General features: G+C 34.5%; 8 protein-coding genes across 8 annotated transcripts; 5 read left to right on the top strand and 3 right to left on the bottom strand.

Moving 5' to 3' along the window:
- Nucleotides 1-5,610: 5,610 nt before the first annotated feature.
- OCT59_009259 (uncharacterized protein) lies at nucleotides 5,611-6,414 on the top strand (the record flags this gene model as incomplete). Its single annotated transcript, XM_066133421.1, has 2 exons — nucleotides 5,611-5,737; nucleotides 5,966-6,414. 2 exons carry the CDS (start codon nucleotides 5,611-5,613, stop codon nucleotides 6,412-6,414), a joined length of 576 nt encoding a protein of 191 aa, XP_065999861.1.
- Nucleotides 6,415-6,647: 233 nt separating this feature from the next.
- Nucleotides 6,648-7,058, top strand: OCT59_009260 (uncharacterized protein; the record flags this gene model as incomplete). Its single annotated transcript, XM_025311493.1, has 1 exon — nucleotides 6,648-7,058. The coding sequence occupies one exon, from the start codon at nucleotides 6,648-6,650 to the stop codon at nucleotides 7,056-7,058; it is 411 nt and encodes a 136-aa protein (XP_025171179.1).
- A 119-nt stretch (nucleotides 7,059-7,177) lies between these two features.
- OCT59_009261 (uncharacterized protein) lies at nucleotides 7,178-8,583 on the top strand (the record flags this gene model as incomplete). The annotated part of the gene is made up of 2 exons (XM_025327469.1): nucleotides 7,178-7,538; nucleotides 7,655-8,583. The coding sequence occupies 2 exons, from the start codon at nucleotides 7,178-7,180 to the stop codon at nucleotides 8,581-8,583; spliced, it is 1,290 nt and encodes a 429-aa protein (XP_025171180.1).
- An 83-nt stretch (nucleotides 8,584-8,666) lies between these two features.
- On the bottom strand, nucleotides 8,667-8,993 carry OCT59_009262 (uncharacterized protein; the record flags this gene model as incomplete). The annotated part of the gene is made up of 2 exons (XM_066133422.1): nucleotides 8,667-8,692; nucleotides 8,768-8,993. The coding sequence occupies 2 exons, from the start codon at nucleotides 8,991-8,993 to the stop codon at nucleotides 8,667-8,669; spliced, it is 252 nt and encodes an 83-aa protein (XP_065999862.1).
- Nucleotides 8,994-9,235: 242 nt separating this feature from the next.
- On the top strand, nucleotides 9,236-9,697 carry OCT59_009263 (uncharacterized protein; the record flags this gene model as incomplete). Its single annotated transcript, XM_025327470.2, has 1 exon — nucleotides 9,236-9,697. The coding sequence occupies one exon, from the start codon at nucleotides 9,236-9,238 to the stop codon at nucleotides 9,695-9,697; it is 462 nt and encodes a 153-aa protein (XP_025171181.2).
- A 562-nt stretch (nucleotides 9,698-10,259) lies between these two features.
- OCT59_009264 (uncharacterized protein) lies at nucleotides 10,260-10,619 on the bottom strand (the record flags this gene model as incomplete). The annotated part of the gene is made up of 1 exon (XM_025327471.2): nucleotides 10,260-10,619. The coding sequence occupies one exon, from the start codon at nucleotides 10,617-10,619 to the stop codon at nucleotides 10,260-10,262; it is 360 nt and encodes a 119-aa protein (XP_025171182.2).
- Nucleotides 10,620-11,279: 660 nt separating this feature from the next.
- OCT59_009265 (uncharacterized protein) lies at nucleotides 11,280-11,633 on the bottom strand (the record flags this gene model as incomplete). The annotated part of the gene is made up of 1 exon (XM_066133423.1): nucleotides 11,280-11,633. One exon carries the CDS (start codon nucleotides 11,631-11,633, stop codon nucleotides 11,280-11,282), a length of 354 nt encoding a protein of 117 aa, XP_065999863.1.
- Nucleotides 11,634-12,402: 769 nt separating this feature from the next.
- On the top strand, nucleotides 12,403-12,840 carry OCT59_009266 (uncharacterized protein; the record flags this gene model as incomplete). Its single annotated transcript, XM_066133424.1, has 1 exon — nucleotides 12,403-12,840. The coding sequence occupies one exon, from the start codon at nucleotides 12,403-12,405 to the stop codon at nucleotides 12,838-12,840; it is 438 nt and encodes a 145-aa protein (XP_065999864.1).
- Nucleotides 12,841-14,107: the final 1,267 nt, after the last annotated feature.

Here is a 14,107-nt window from a genome sequence, read left to right on the forward strand (position 1 = left end):
ATTGATTGCCGATTTGTTTACAATATTTGATTTACATATTAAAGTAAAAAATTAGCATTATAGTCTTATAAAGCAAGTTAAATTATACTTAATCTGAACTTTTGAGTTTATTTTGATAAATATATTAAGTTTATTATTGACAATCAGTCACCAATCAGTCATTCGGCAAACCGTCAAAAATCAGCATTTTTTATTTACGATACTACTGATTTTTGACGGTTTGCCGAATATCTCGGCATCCAACGATCGTACAGGGATGCACAATAACTCATTCGAATCGTTGCACTTAGACGATTTGAATGAGCTATTGTGTATCTCTGTACGATCACTAGATGCCGAGATATTCGGCAAAAGCGTAAAATTTTGCATGATCGTAAAATAAAAATGCCGATGTTTCACGTTTTGCCGAATATCTCGGCATCCAACGATCGTACAGGGATGCACAATAGCTCATTCGAATCGTTGCACTTAGACGATTCGAATGAGCTATTGTGCATCTCTGTACGATCACTAGATGCCGAGATATTCGGCAAAACGTAAAATTTTGCATGATCGTAAAATAAAAATGCTGATGTTTCACGTTTTGCCAATTATCTCGGCATCCAGTGATCGTACAGAGATGCACTATAGCTCATTCGAATCGTCTCAATGCAACGATTCGAATGAGCTATAGTGCATCTCTATACTATCGTTGGATGCCGAGATACCCAAAAATTTGAAGTTAATCTGGATTATCTGAATTTAATCCTATGATAATCCGGATTGATCTGTGCAGATCACGGATTGTAAAATTTCATCTGGATCGCATCTCTATTTTGAGTTTGTTTTGATAAATATATTAAATTTACTATTGACAATCAGTCACCAATCGGTCACCAATCTGACATAACCGATTGGTGACTGATTGGTTACTGATTGGTTTGCAATATCTGATAGTTTTCAAGAATTTAGGATTTTTATTTATTCTTTAATATGAAAATCAGCTACCAAATGAATAGCCAATTAGTGACTGATTGGCTTAAAAAAACATTCATTTAATAAAGATAAACAGCATTCCGATTTACAAATTTTTTAATTGTAAATATTGAGAAAAAAAATTATTTCCAGATCGTATTATTTGTCCGAAAACCTGTTCGTAGTCGGTAAATTGATAAGTCAAATAGTTAGCAATCGGGTAGCAATTGGTTAACAATATTGCTGATCAACTTCTTTTCCTGCAATTTGTGTTACTCTGAATTGAGTGAGATGTGATCCGTAATCTAGATCATTATCCGATTTGAAAAAAAAAATCTTTTTTATGGACGAAAAAAATTGCCAGACTTTGAGAATTGAGGTAAGGGAGGGCTGAGCAAGGGAGAAGGTTTTTCTTTTTTTTTTAAATATATTTTTTTTTTTGTAGTGTTGCTATGGGAAGGGTTCGTATGAGATATCTGATAGAAAATTTTTTTTCAGAAATTTCCTAAGATTTGTATAGGATATTTTTGATAAATAGAGATTTTTTTTTTTTTTTTTTTGATTTCTACGCATTTGTATGGGAAGAGTTCGTATGGAATATTTTGAAAGATTTTCTAAGAGTTTGTATAGGAAGAATTTGTATGAGATTCTTTGATAGAAAATTTTTTAAGAGATTTTCTAAGAGTTCGTATGGGAAGAGTTCGTATGGGATATCTGAGAGAAAATTTTTTTAAGAGATTTTCTAAGAGGTCGTATGGGAAGGGTTCGTATGGGATATCTGATAGAAAATATTTTAAGAGTTTTTCTAAGAGTTCATATTGGGAAGGGTTCAGTATGGGATATCTGATAGAAAATTTTTTTAAGAGATTTTCTAAGAGTTTATATGGGAAGGGTTCATATGGGATATCTGATAGAAAATTTTTTTGAGAAATTTCCTAAGATTTGTATAGGATATTTTGATAAATAGAGATTTTTTTTTTTTGAGATTTCTACGTGTTTGTATGGAAAGAGTTCATATGGAATATTTTGATAAAGATTTTCTAAGAGTTTGTATAGAAAGAATTCGTATGAGATTCTTTGATAGAAAATTTTTTAAGAGATTTTCTAAGAGTTCGTATGGGAAGGGTTCATATGGGATATCTTTGATTGATAGAGATTTCTTTTTTGTAAAATTTTTTAGGGTGTTTTTGATGGAAATTTTTTTTTTTTTTGAGATTTTCTAAGATTCGTATAGGAAATAGAGAATTTTTTTTTGAAATTTTCTAAGAATTTGTATGAGATATTTTTAATAGAGAATTTTTTAGAATTCGTACCATTAATTAAAAAACAATATACTTTTTATTAAATTTACATTAAATAAATTAAACAATTTTAAAAAAATTTAGGTCTCCGAAAGTCTAAGGTAAATTTTAATACAAATTTAAAAGTGAGAGACAGTAAAAATTGAAATTTTTTCTGGAGATGCGATATTTATCTATTATTAACCAATTAAAATTCGGTCTGATCTTTATGCACGTGACCTGATCTTAACATGCATATAAATTACCAAACTCGAGTTTGTTTATTTTTCAAAAAATATACACGCTCTTTCTTTTCTGTTTGTTTTTTTCTTATTCTCTTTACATTTTACAGGTATATTAATTATTGTATTTTTGTCATTAAATTTATTGTACTGACTATATTTTATTTTATAATATTAACTTTATCACTTTTTAATATTACTAATGTAATGTTATATTTCTTTATTTTTACTAACATCATCATGTATTTTTCTTTTTTTTATATATTTTATCAAACTCTTCATAATACTAACTGTATTTATTATTTATTTGTACTTTACTACGGTTACTAACTTTTTATATTTACTCTTTACTATTTATTAAATATTACTAACTTTATCAGTTATATACTAACATCTGTTTTTAAAAAAGATTATGAATGGTTTTTATTTTAAATATTAATTATTTATGTTTATTTACACTACTTATTAATATAAATAAATAAAGACACTATGTATTTTATTATTTGTAGAGTTTATAATTTTAATAAATATTATTATGTGCTGTAATAAATTTTATTATTGGTTATATGATTACTACTAGAAAATTTTACCAATTGGTTATTTGACCATAAATTGACCTATAAATTGACCATAAATTGACCATAAAATTGACCATAAAATTGACCATAAATTGACCATAAATTGACCATAAATTAACCATAAATTAACCATTAATTGACCATTAATTTACCATTGATTGACTATAAATTGACCATCGATTGACCATAAAATTAACTATCATTCGTCACCAATCGGTCACCAATCGGTCACCAATCTGTCACCAATCTGTTACCAATCGGTTACCAATCTGTCATAAATCTGTCACCTATCTGTCAACAATCAGGCAGCCTGATAGGTGACTGATTGGTGTCGGATTTTGGCGGAAATCAGGTATCAATCGGGCAGCCCGATTGGTATTAGATTGGTAAAATCAGGCATCAATCAGGCATCAATCAGGCACCCGATTGGTGACTGATTGGTGACTGATTTGACACTTTTCGACCTGTGTGACCAGACATATTTCCGCAATAAAGTCTTAAAGCTTTATCCTAAGATATCTTTACATCTAAGAACAAATTTACAGACATATATCATTGCAAGACAAAATCTTCACTTTGTCCATCATGCAGAACGAATCATAAAGAAAATATAGTAGATTATTATAAGAAAGGTTCAGGAACCAGCTCTAGCACCTCTTATAGTATAGGTTGTATGTTTAGATATACAGGGGATCTTGAGGTGGTAGCATAGGCCAGTCATATGAAAGCTCAAGATTTGTAGGGGATATCCTAATGCTGTGCTTAAAGATCCACCACTGGAGCCCACAGTATAGACTATTCAATTCCTGATTCAGCCAGTTCGGTGTTGATTACATCAGGTATTCCTTTCCAAAATCAGTAGTTCTGTGTGATGGGCTTACGTACACCACATTAATTCTGTATATATTCACAGTACAACTGTCTTAGTCTTTTTTTTGAAGAAATACCGCAAGACCGCAGGATCGCAGGACAAAAAATGTTTTTCAACTGCGGAAGACAACTTGAATAAGCTATAAAAGGGAAGAAATCTCTTCATCCTTCCTAACGGGACATTTGTATTTTAAAGATGGTCTTGATTCTACTTGTTCTAGCAGAATGGCTTTCACAGGCACAAGTCCCCATTTTTCAGATCCTAGTTCTCAGATAAGACACGTGGGATAGTTATTTAGATATTCAACCGCTACTCGTAAATGTCTAACCCATGCACGTATTAATTTAAGGTTGGAAGATACTGACTCAACTGCATACTGGATCTTGTATAGATTTTTTGAGAGGGTCTGGTTAAATCGCTCTACAATTGCAAGTCCTCGATAAAAGTACACTCCTATTACCCATATTGTAATATTATGATCTTGCATCAATCAGAACGTTTCACCTATAAATTCACAGCCTCCATCACATTGTAAAAGTTTCAGCCAATCCAATAGTATATCCTGATTATTATATATGCTTTTGAATGCTTTAACGACTTCGTTACTATTCTTTGAAGTCAGAGAAATTGCACTTTTATATCGGGATACTACATTAATGCAGGTTAGCATTGCTTTATATCTCTTCCCCTTGTATTCATTATGTGTTAGAAAAAGTACATCAGCCTGATGCATGCAGTTCGGTTATGTGATTCGTCCATAACTAACTCTAGGAATGTATTTTGGAGGTGGCTTATAGATTTAGTAATAATTAGTATGACTGCTGATGTTCTAAAAAGTTTCGGCATTCACTTAAACAAAGCCGATGACCTTCTCTCTCACATATATCTTTTAACGATTTAGGACTGGAATGATAACCAATTGGGCAGTAATAAATTTTCTGCAATGTATAGTTTCTTTCGATTTTTTCCACTTCACCGGGATCTATTTTAATAATAGGAATTGATGGGTATTGATAAAGATGTTAGCCGTAATTCAAAAAAATGCCGTAATACAAAATTTTTATATGCCGTAATTAATTAAGGCTATAAAAATCCTATAGCCGTAATTCAAAATTTTTTAAAAAATAATTAAGGCTAACATCTTTAGGTATTGAATCAGCATATCTTAATTTGCTAAATAGCAACTTTACTTTACGTAAAGAGCTAATTTTAGAGGAAACAAATAATATTTCCAATAAGGAGAAAATCTGTAAACTTACAAAGGAGATAGAGGCATGTGAGCGACATATCTTCTACCTCGAAAAAAATCTTGTCTCACGTGAGGATGAGATCGAGCAGATGAAGATAGAGTGTCAGTCTATCCAAAATGAACTAGAAACAAAGATATCTCATCAGAGGAAAATTCACCAGTATGCGGAAACTCTCCAAATCAATATAATTCAGATACTGATTTAGATATGGCTACAATCACAGAATTGGCCAATGCCATCGATGGTTATCTGGAAAATGAAACAACTCATAGGACTATTTTGATAGACCAAATAAAAAGATCCACAAGACAACTTCGTCGAAGAGATAATAATTTGCAACAGAATTTAATTCAAGAACAACGAAATCAGCATAATGCAGAAACAGAACAGGATGCACGTATTCTAGAATTAAGAAATGTTCAAGGAGAGCGAGATATGGCTATTTTGGCTTATAATAATGAGAGGGATGCACACAGGGATAGTCAACGAATAGCTCAACAGAGACAAGCACAGATTGCGATATTATTACAAGAGAAATTTGCTTTTCGACTATTGATTCAACGTAAAGATGCACAAGTCGCTGAATATAGAAGAAATGCCCACAGAATGACTGTATGCTATAATACAGATACAGAGTGTTGGAAAAGAAGACATGCCAGCTGTGCTTAACAAGCTCAGAACTGGAAAGGTCGATATCAGCAATCGCAGAATCGGAATCAGAACCTGAATCAGAATATTTTTAATTTGCAGCAACAAATATTTACACTTCAAAACAATCCTCTACATATAGGAATAGCGGGGTATGCGTCCAAGAGATTTTCAGGTAGATCAGATGAAGATATAAATGAATTTGTAAAAGATTTCAGACTTTATCTTACAGCTGCCAATATCAATACTGGTAATCCCGCTAGCAAACAAAGAGCTTTAAAACTATTTTGGTTATGCCTAACAGGCGAAGCATCACGCTGGGTTGAAGATAGACTTATAGGTAAAAAATGGCGATTGAATCATGTAAGATGTGGGAATGCATTAGCAAATATAGCTGCTGTAGTGGGCTTAAATAATGCTCAAATAACAGCAACCATAATTAATGCACCATATGGTACTATACCACCAGCATTACCAGCTGACGCTACTAGTGCTACAGTTATTTCAGCACATAATGTTCACGCAGATGAGGACTGGTCTTACGCTGGAGGATGTCCTGTGGATGCTGCTACAGCAACTAATGAGTTTTAAATACCGTATACTTCTGAAATTAAGCACCCTTTTTTGACCGTAATGCTGGCTAGCAACAGCATAATGTAAGCCAAAATTTTCATAATTCTGGCCAGGAGTGCTTATTTTTGGGGTGCTTAATATCAGAAGTATACGGTAATAATAATCATATAGTTTTTCCTGATATCAACATTAGTCAGGTCATTTATTGGTTTAAAAGGAATTATCCCACAGTTGTTCGAGAGCAACAACAAATGGTCTTTGGTACTCTTACACAAAGATATGATTCAGTTAGAGATTATTATAGAAAGATTGATAAATATACAAGATGGAGTGGGATATCCGATCATGAAAAAAAAATACAATTTTTACGTGACTTGTCTCCGGAAAACAAGTTAGAAATGAAGCGATTAGGTTTAAACAGACCTTTAAATGACGAATTGATTGAAACTTTAGAACAGATTGAAGTGAAAAAGAATGACATGCTTTTAGGTGAAGATATTTATAACCAGCCAGCTACTAAGATAAAACCAAAAGAATCTTCTAGTCCGGCTAGTCAGGGTATTATTACAGAAGATGTTGATAGAATTGTAAATAGTAGAATTCAAGCATTACAGCGAGGACTCCAACTTCAGACATCTCAACCCACGCAGACTGATTTATAAGATGCTATTAAAATGTTAGTTGATGCTATGAAAAGTAGTCGGAGAACTTTAGCTAAAAAACCCAGTCCTACAAGAAAAAAAGCAGATGTTGATCATTTTCTACAAGACTAAGTAAAAAAATGAATCTCGAAGATAATAATGATAATTATGGTTATGATTATGATTCTGTTGAAGAAATACGTCGACAGATAGAAGAAGATGATGCTATTGAAGGCATACGTCATCAGCTAGAAGAATTTCACATTAATCAAGCTAAGATTATTAATGCTGTTAAAAAACTCGCGAAGGCTCAATACCGATGCTCTAATTGTGATAAGAGTAGTCCCAATTCTCGTAATTGTCCTAAAAAGAAAAAGAAGCGTAGAAGAACATCTAAAAGGTGTAAGGTTAATCTTGTTGTAGATGACTCTGATACAAACTCTGATGGCAGCAGTAGTTCTTCTGGCGAGTCAGAAACTGAGAGTTCATCCGCTTCAGAAGGTGAGATTAGTGCGAATATTACTAAGGTAAAAAAAAAGTGAAGTGCAATGAGCAGAAAGAGTCCTCCACACGAACATGAAAAAATAGACAAAATAAGCAGTCTTTCATCTTCGTAGATACTATTCGCAAAATAATCCAAAGTGAGCTTGGCGTGGCTTTGCAAGAGGAGATTAAGAAGATTCTCAGCTCCCTTCCTATATATATGACACAAGCGTGCCCTGTCAGGACTTTTCCACTAGATACTAAAAAGCAGGATCAGCAGAACTGGCAGGGTCGGCGGGATTCATCTCAAAACAAGTCTATTTCTTCTACCAATCCTGTTCCTGTCTCGATGAACCCAGAATCTGACCCATCTGAGTCAGAGGAGGATGATTATTTAGACAATTCTATGGAAATCGATTTTGTCCAGAAGAAAGAGCCTAAAACGAGTATTGCGAGTGTGAAGTGTAAAATTAAGCATCTAAAAATCCTGGCCATAGCTCTCGATTCTGCAGCTAAAATTCCTATTATAACAGAAAATATTGTTAAGCGCGTTAAGGCAGATATCAATAAATCCATAAAACACGACCTCAGTGGTATCGCTACTGCGCCAACTGAGTCTATCGGAGTCATTCATAACTTACCAGTAATTCTGGCTCCCAGTCACACTATTTACGAAAATTTCGTGGTTGTGAAGTATCTTAAGCCCATGCTAATATTCTCCAACCCTCTCTTTAAGAAATATAGATACGCAATCGATTGGAATAAGAATGAGTTAAAAATCTTTCATAATGGTAAGGATTTGATTATCCCCGTCATTATGCATAAGATCAAAAATAAGATCGAAATGAATTGCGTGAGTGTTACGTCTCCAGCACTTCTTCAGGGGCAGGTTGACAAATCTACAATCCTGGACTGCGTTTTGCAGGACATGGACGACATACTAAAAAAAAACATGAAATACGAAGAGCTTAAAGAGAAATTATATGCTGCTCTTAAATCTAAAGCAGAGCTCAATGATTTATGCGAAAGGTTGCAGGCACACCATAGTAAACAATTAGGATGATGCAACTGCAGTCTTGAGTTATATTTATTTTATTTTTTTCGTCTCTTTTGTCTTCCTTCTCATAAAGCGCAATTAGTTCCTCGTCATCTATTTCTTGCGTTGATTGAGTCTAACTGACAGATAGTTCAGAAGTGTGAGTAGACTTGGTTCCCCCTTCCGGTCCCTCTGCTCTTTTTTATCTTACTCTCAGAAGTGACATTACATTCTAAAGGATTTGCCTGCTGAAACGTAACAAGCGATCCAGTTTTATCTAATGGTGGATGTTCTCCTCTCCAAATTTGGTACACCTGCCATGATGATATTTTGTATTTTTTGGCCATAGCCCACTTCATTGAATTTCTTGCATTAATAATGTCCTGAATATCTTTATCTGATAAGCAAGTTGCATCTGAGCGCAAAAATCGAACCATTTTATGGTGCGAAAAAAAATCGAAAAATATTAGGTAAACGTTCGATACATATTTGGTATACATCTGATAAATATTCAATATAACCGATACGCATTCAGTTTATTCGGTATATTTAATAATCGTTTGTTCAATATGACCGATATACATTTGGTATATTCGATATATTTGGTTCGTTCGGTATATCTGATTTATTTTCAGTTTAGATTTTTTTACCACACTAACAGTTAAGCCAAAAAAAAATCATGTCTAATGTTCACACAACGCATGAAAGAAAGGATCGCCTATATAAGCAGGAGCTTAAAGAAAAATTACATTCTGCTCTCATCTCGAAGGCTGAAATTAATGATCTCTGTGAAAAATTGCAGGCTAGAGAGTTGGAGCGAGAAAGACAAAGTAGTCATGTTAAATCTCAAATTAAAGAACTATGCGAAGCTAATAAGTGGCTTCGTTCTTTTGCTAAGAAAAGTAAAAATGAAATTGACTCTCTCAGAACTAGAATAAATGAGCTGGAAACTGAATTGCGAGAAGCGGATTCCTCTTTCACTTATATTAACAATACTTTAAATGGAGAGGCAAAGAAATCAAAGCAATTTTTATTAGAATTTCAGTCATTTTTTGATTCGAATAAAGTGATAGATGGACAGGAGGTTCGTCACAAGACTTCTGGAGGTCAGGTAGATCAGAAGATCATGATACCGCCATGACTGCGCATCTCTGAAAGTTCACCTGAAGTGGTATTAACTATAACACATGGACAGGATACTGGCCGAAGGTTGAAGGAAGGAAAAAATAAATATCACAAGTAGCTTAACAGATCCACCCCGTTAAGAATACTCATGATGTTTATTACAAACCCTTTATGAATTTTATAAGCCATTTTTTGGCCTCTGTCTGGAAGTGTATATTAATCTGCTTTTCCCTTTCATCTGAATCAATGATCTGCATAATTTTATGTGATGTAGGAGGTTGATATTTATCATCATTATTGATGAATCGCACACATAATCCTGTCGTCTTTTCTAAGTAGTGATTGATATCTATTTTCATGTTATATTTTTTGACGGTCTATGAATACTCCATATAGTCAGCATTTTTTCACGGAATTAGACATCCTTTTTCGTCACATTGACGTTCACTCTTTACAAGCACACAACTGAATCGTTCACCAGGATCTGGAATTTTAAGACCTTTCTCTTTCATCAAAGACATAAAATGTTGAATGCATTAATTTTTTACTTTTGATTTCCATGTAGCCATCGCAATAAATTAACTAAAGTCCCATTGCTTGTGTCTTGCCTCTTTGAAAGTATTTTCAACAATTTGATGTATCGTGTACTCATTATTAATATCCAAAGCTTCCTGCATAATTTTCTCACCGACAAACCTGAAAAGCTGAGACTGGCCTTGCTTTACGGTATTAATTCCTTTGGTAAACAGCTTTTTTGGTTTAAAGTTTACTATCTCCTCGTGTGCAATTCCAAAGTATTTCTTTTTACCGGTAAAACACACAGGGAACAATACCTCCTCATAAGCCATTTTTAGGTAGGAGGTACCATTATTTGCCTTAAGAAAGGCATTAACTTTATTGCGAAAATCATCCATTACCTTCATAGTAATTTTGACCATTTCAGTCCAGTATGTTTCCTTGGAAGATAGTTCCCCTTGGCGAATGCTTCATCACAATTTTCGTAATATTTATCCGGACAAGTGAGATACAAAGAATCGGTGTCACCATATTTAATTCCAAAGCCTTTCCTGGTTACATATTTCGCAACGAGATTAATATTATACTGTCCCGCCGTAGTGATTCTCCTGGCTAGCTCGCAGAGAAAGAATGGTGAATTACTATTTCCGGCTTTTCCGTAAAAGGTATTCATATACACCTTCAGAGTGAATTGTTTGGAATTCAAGCAATTGTATTCTAAATACAGGGAATCGTATTTCGATTTTAAAGTGACAGAAATATTTTTCTCCTTTCCTCTATGGTGCTTATAGTTTTTCAAGGCGCTCTTTATTTTTACGCAATAGAGCAAACTTCACTTTAAACACGCTCGTTTGTTAAACAGGTCTTCTAAAACGGTTGGATATAACTCTTTTTTCTCAGAACAATTATCATGCTGAACTGACCAGGCACGAAGTGTGCGTCCATTAAACGAGAATTCAATCTTATGTAATCTATTTCTTTTTCCTACAATATCGGCCTCTTCTTGATTTAGTATAATTTTTTCTGGAAAGAAATTGTAGGCATAATGAGGTTTGGATACAATGACGCGAAATCAAGTTCTGTCACTGGTCATCTATTTTCGATACCCTTTTTTGGAGGAAAACGTATACTCCAGGGTATTTTCCCTTTTCTTTCTCCTTGCACGGAATCGTGCTGAATAACATGTTGCATTTAGTGGTGTATGCACCTAAAAGATTTCGCACTTTCATCCCATTTGCCTGGTAATGTGCGTCAAATAAAAATACGTATGCTATTAAAGCGACTTCTCTATAATCATTAATTACATTACGTTTGACTACAAGTTCCTGATAACGTAATGCGTAATAATTCACTACTTCATGAATATTCCTGGCAGTTTCTTTGCAAAACTGCTCTATTGCATTTGAATAGAATTTCCATAATCTATTAAAAGACATGTCAGCTTTACTGTCAAGCCCGCATAATTTTAAGTAAAACTTGAGCGAGCTTCCTTTTTCCACTTCTGAACGAGAATAAAGCTTTTTAAAGCATGTACATACATCAACCGGCACACAGCCAGGTAATTTAAGAAAGGAGGATTTAAAGACGTCCTCTGGGCTAATTTTGATAAATACGGAGTCTCACCTGAATTCATTTATATCTTCTTCTGAATTGGTTGAAATGGTTATATCAGTAGTATGAAAACCCCAATTCTGGCTCAGCCCCACCATATAATCTAATTACTACCACTTTATATAATCTAGTTACCACCATCATATAATATAATTACCACCATATAATTCACCTACCACTTTTCATATAATTCAACTACCACTTTCATATAATCTAGTTACCACCATCATATAATATAATTACCACCATATAATCCACCTACCACTTTTCATATAATCTAGTTACCATCATATAGTTTTATTACCACCATACAACTCTATTACCACCATATAATCTGAAAAATATCAACCGAACAAGAAATAGGATTTCAAAGCCAACAGAGCCAAAAAGGAATAAGGAATATTAACCCATCCAGGAAACCAGCCATGGAGTCAATAGAGCGGAATAGCAAGGCAAGCAATTACCCTTATACCGAGAAAAAATGTAATTGAATAAAAGGTAGGTACCAAGTAACTATACAGATAAATAGTACATAACATGGTATATACCGCAGAAAAGTTAGCAACAATCTTCGGCTGCACAGTCTCCGATCTTATGGCTATCAATAGGGAAATCCTAAAAAGCTGTCAAACCCCGCACGCAGTATCAGCAATCCCCGAACTTGTAGGCCATATCCTGGAATACATTCCAAGTAGAAATTTTGGGACACATCTTCTAGAAGTCAGTCCAATCTGGAGAGCCGAAGCTGAACGAATACTCTGGAAGCGGCATAAAGAAGCCGAGGAGGCATACGACAAAGCAGTAGAAAAGAAGGAAAAAGCAAATGATGCTCTTGGTCGATCAGAGGAGGAGGGTAATAGAAATCGTGACCTCCGTGAACTTGAATGGGAGGCATATCAAAAGGCTTGTAAAGAGAGAACAAATGCCGCAGTAGAGCATATTATGGTAAAAGAAGCTATTCGCCGTTGTAGGCTTACAACTATAAGTTACTTAAGGATAGAGTATACATCGGGACGAGGATGTGCTCAGTGACTCGGATGACAATCCCGATAACTCAGATGGTGAGGAATAGTTTAGGAAGACAGTACTAATCTGTCTCCCTCTTTTTTTACCCTCATAGGGTAGGCGAACAATTAATTTTATTTTCAGAAAAAATGTAATTGAATAAAAGAGGAGTATAAAAAGTTTACAAGATGTCAACACATCAAGCAAGAAGTGCCCAACACAGACAAGTCACCCGATCAGTTCTAGCTGAACTCAAGCAGGTACCTGTCAAGTCCATCCCATATCCCCGCTCAAATGCAAAATTGCAGGAATATGAGGATAAGATCCGCCAAATCCGTGAAGCACAAGCGGCGGTAACCAATGAAGAGATAACCTGCATGATGCAAATTGATCCAGACCCACATTATGAGGTAGTCTTTGAACGTCGTGATCAGGTACGTATAGGAAAGGAGTTAACAGACTCAAACTTTACGGCTGATATTGCTATAGGAACACCTGGAGAGCATGACTATGCTTCATTTCTTACAGCACACAGTCAAACAATCCAGAATATTCTTCAAGATGAAAGAAATCGATTGGGATCAATAAAAGTAAGAATTGGAATATTTGCCACAATAAGACGTTTAGATTCTTACCTTGAGGGATTATTCGGAGATGGTAACTTTAGTGAAGATGATGGAGTAGAGTATATCTACAGATATAACATACCATTTAAAACTCGCAATATGCCAATCCTACCATCAACAGATATTAATGGTACATTTAACTTTGCATTAGCAAGAATCATGCAGAAAGTAGAAGACTATGTAAATTACGGATCAGGTTGGGAATTCTATCGTGTAGAAAAAATATTTATAGAAATCTCGCAATTCCAACCACCCACAGGAGCAGGACATATACCACTCCCAAAAGATCTTGCCACGAAAAAGGGAGTAGTAAATCCAGCTAATGATGATGACAAATGCTTCCAGTGGGCAATCCTAGCAGCATTACATCCAGTAGAAAAGAACGCAGAAAGAATTTCCAAGTATAAGGAGTATGTAAATGAGTTAAACTTTGAAGGTATCGAATTTCCAGTACAAGCTGATGAGGTAATTCTAAGAAGATTTGAGCGACAGAATCCAACTATTGCCCTCTGCATCTGTGAATGGCGTGACCACCGCCTATGCCCAATATATGTTACCGATAGGGATGATGCAGAGGGCCGTAAAATAATAGATTTAGTACTTATCAGTAACGGGGAAAAGCAGCACTATTGCTGGATTAAGAATATGAGCCGTTTAGTAAATAAACG

This window comes from Rhizophagus irregularis, chromosome 17, assembly GCF_026210795.1.
Source record: "Rhizophagus irregularis chromosome 17, complete sequence".
NCBI classification, from domain to species: domain Eukaryota; kingdom Fungi; phylum Glomeromycota; class Glomeromycetes; order Glomerales; family Glomeraceae; genus Rhizophagus; species Rhizophagus irregularis.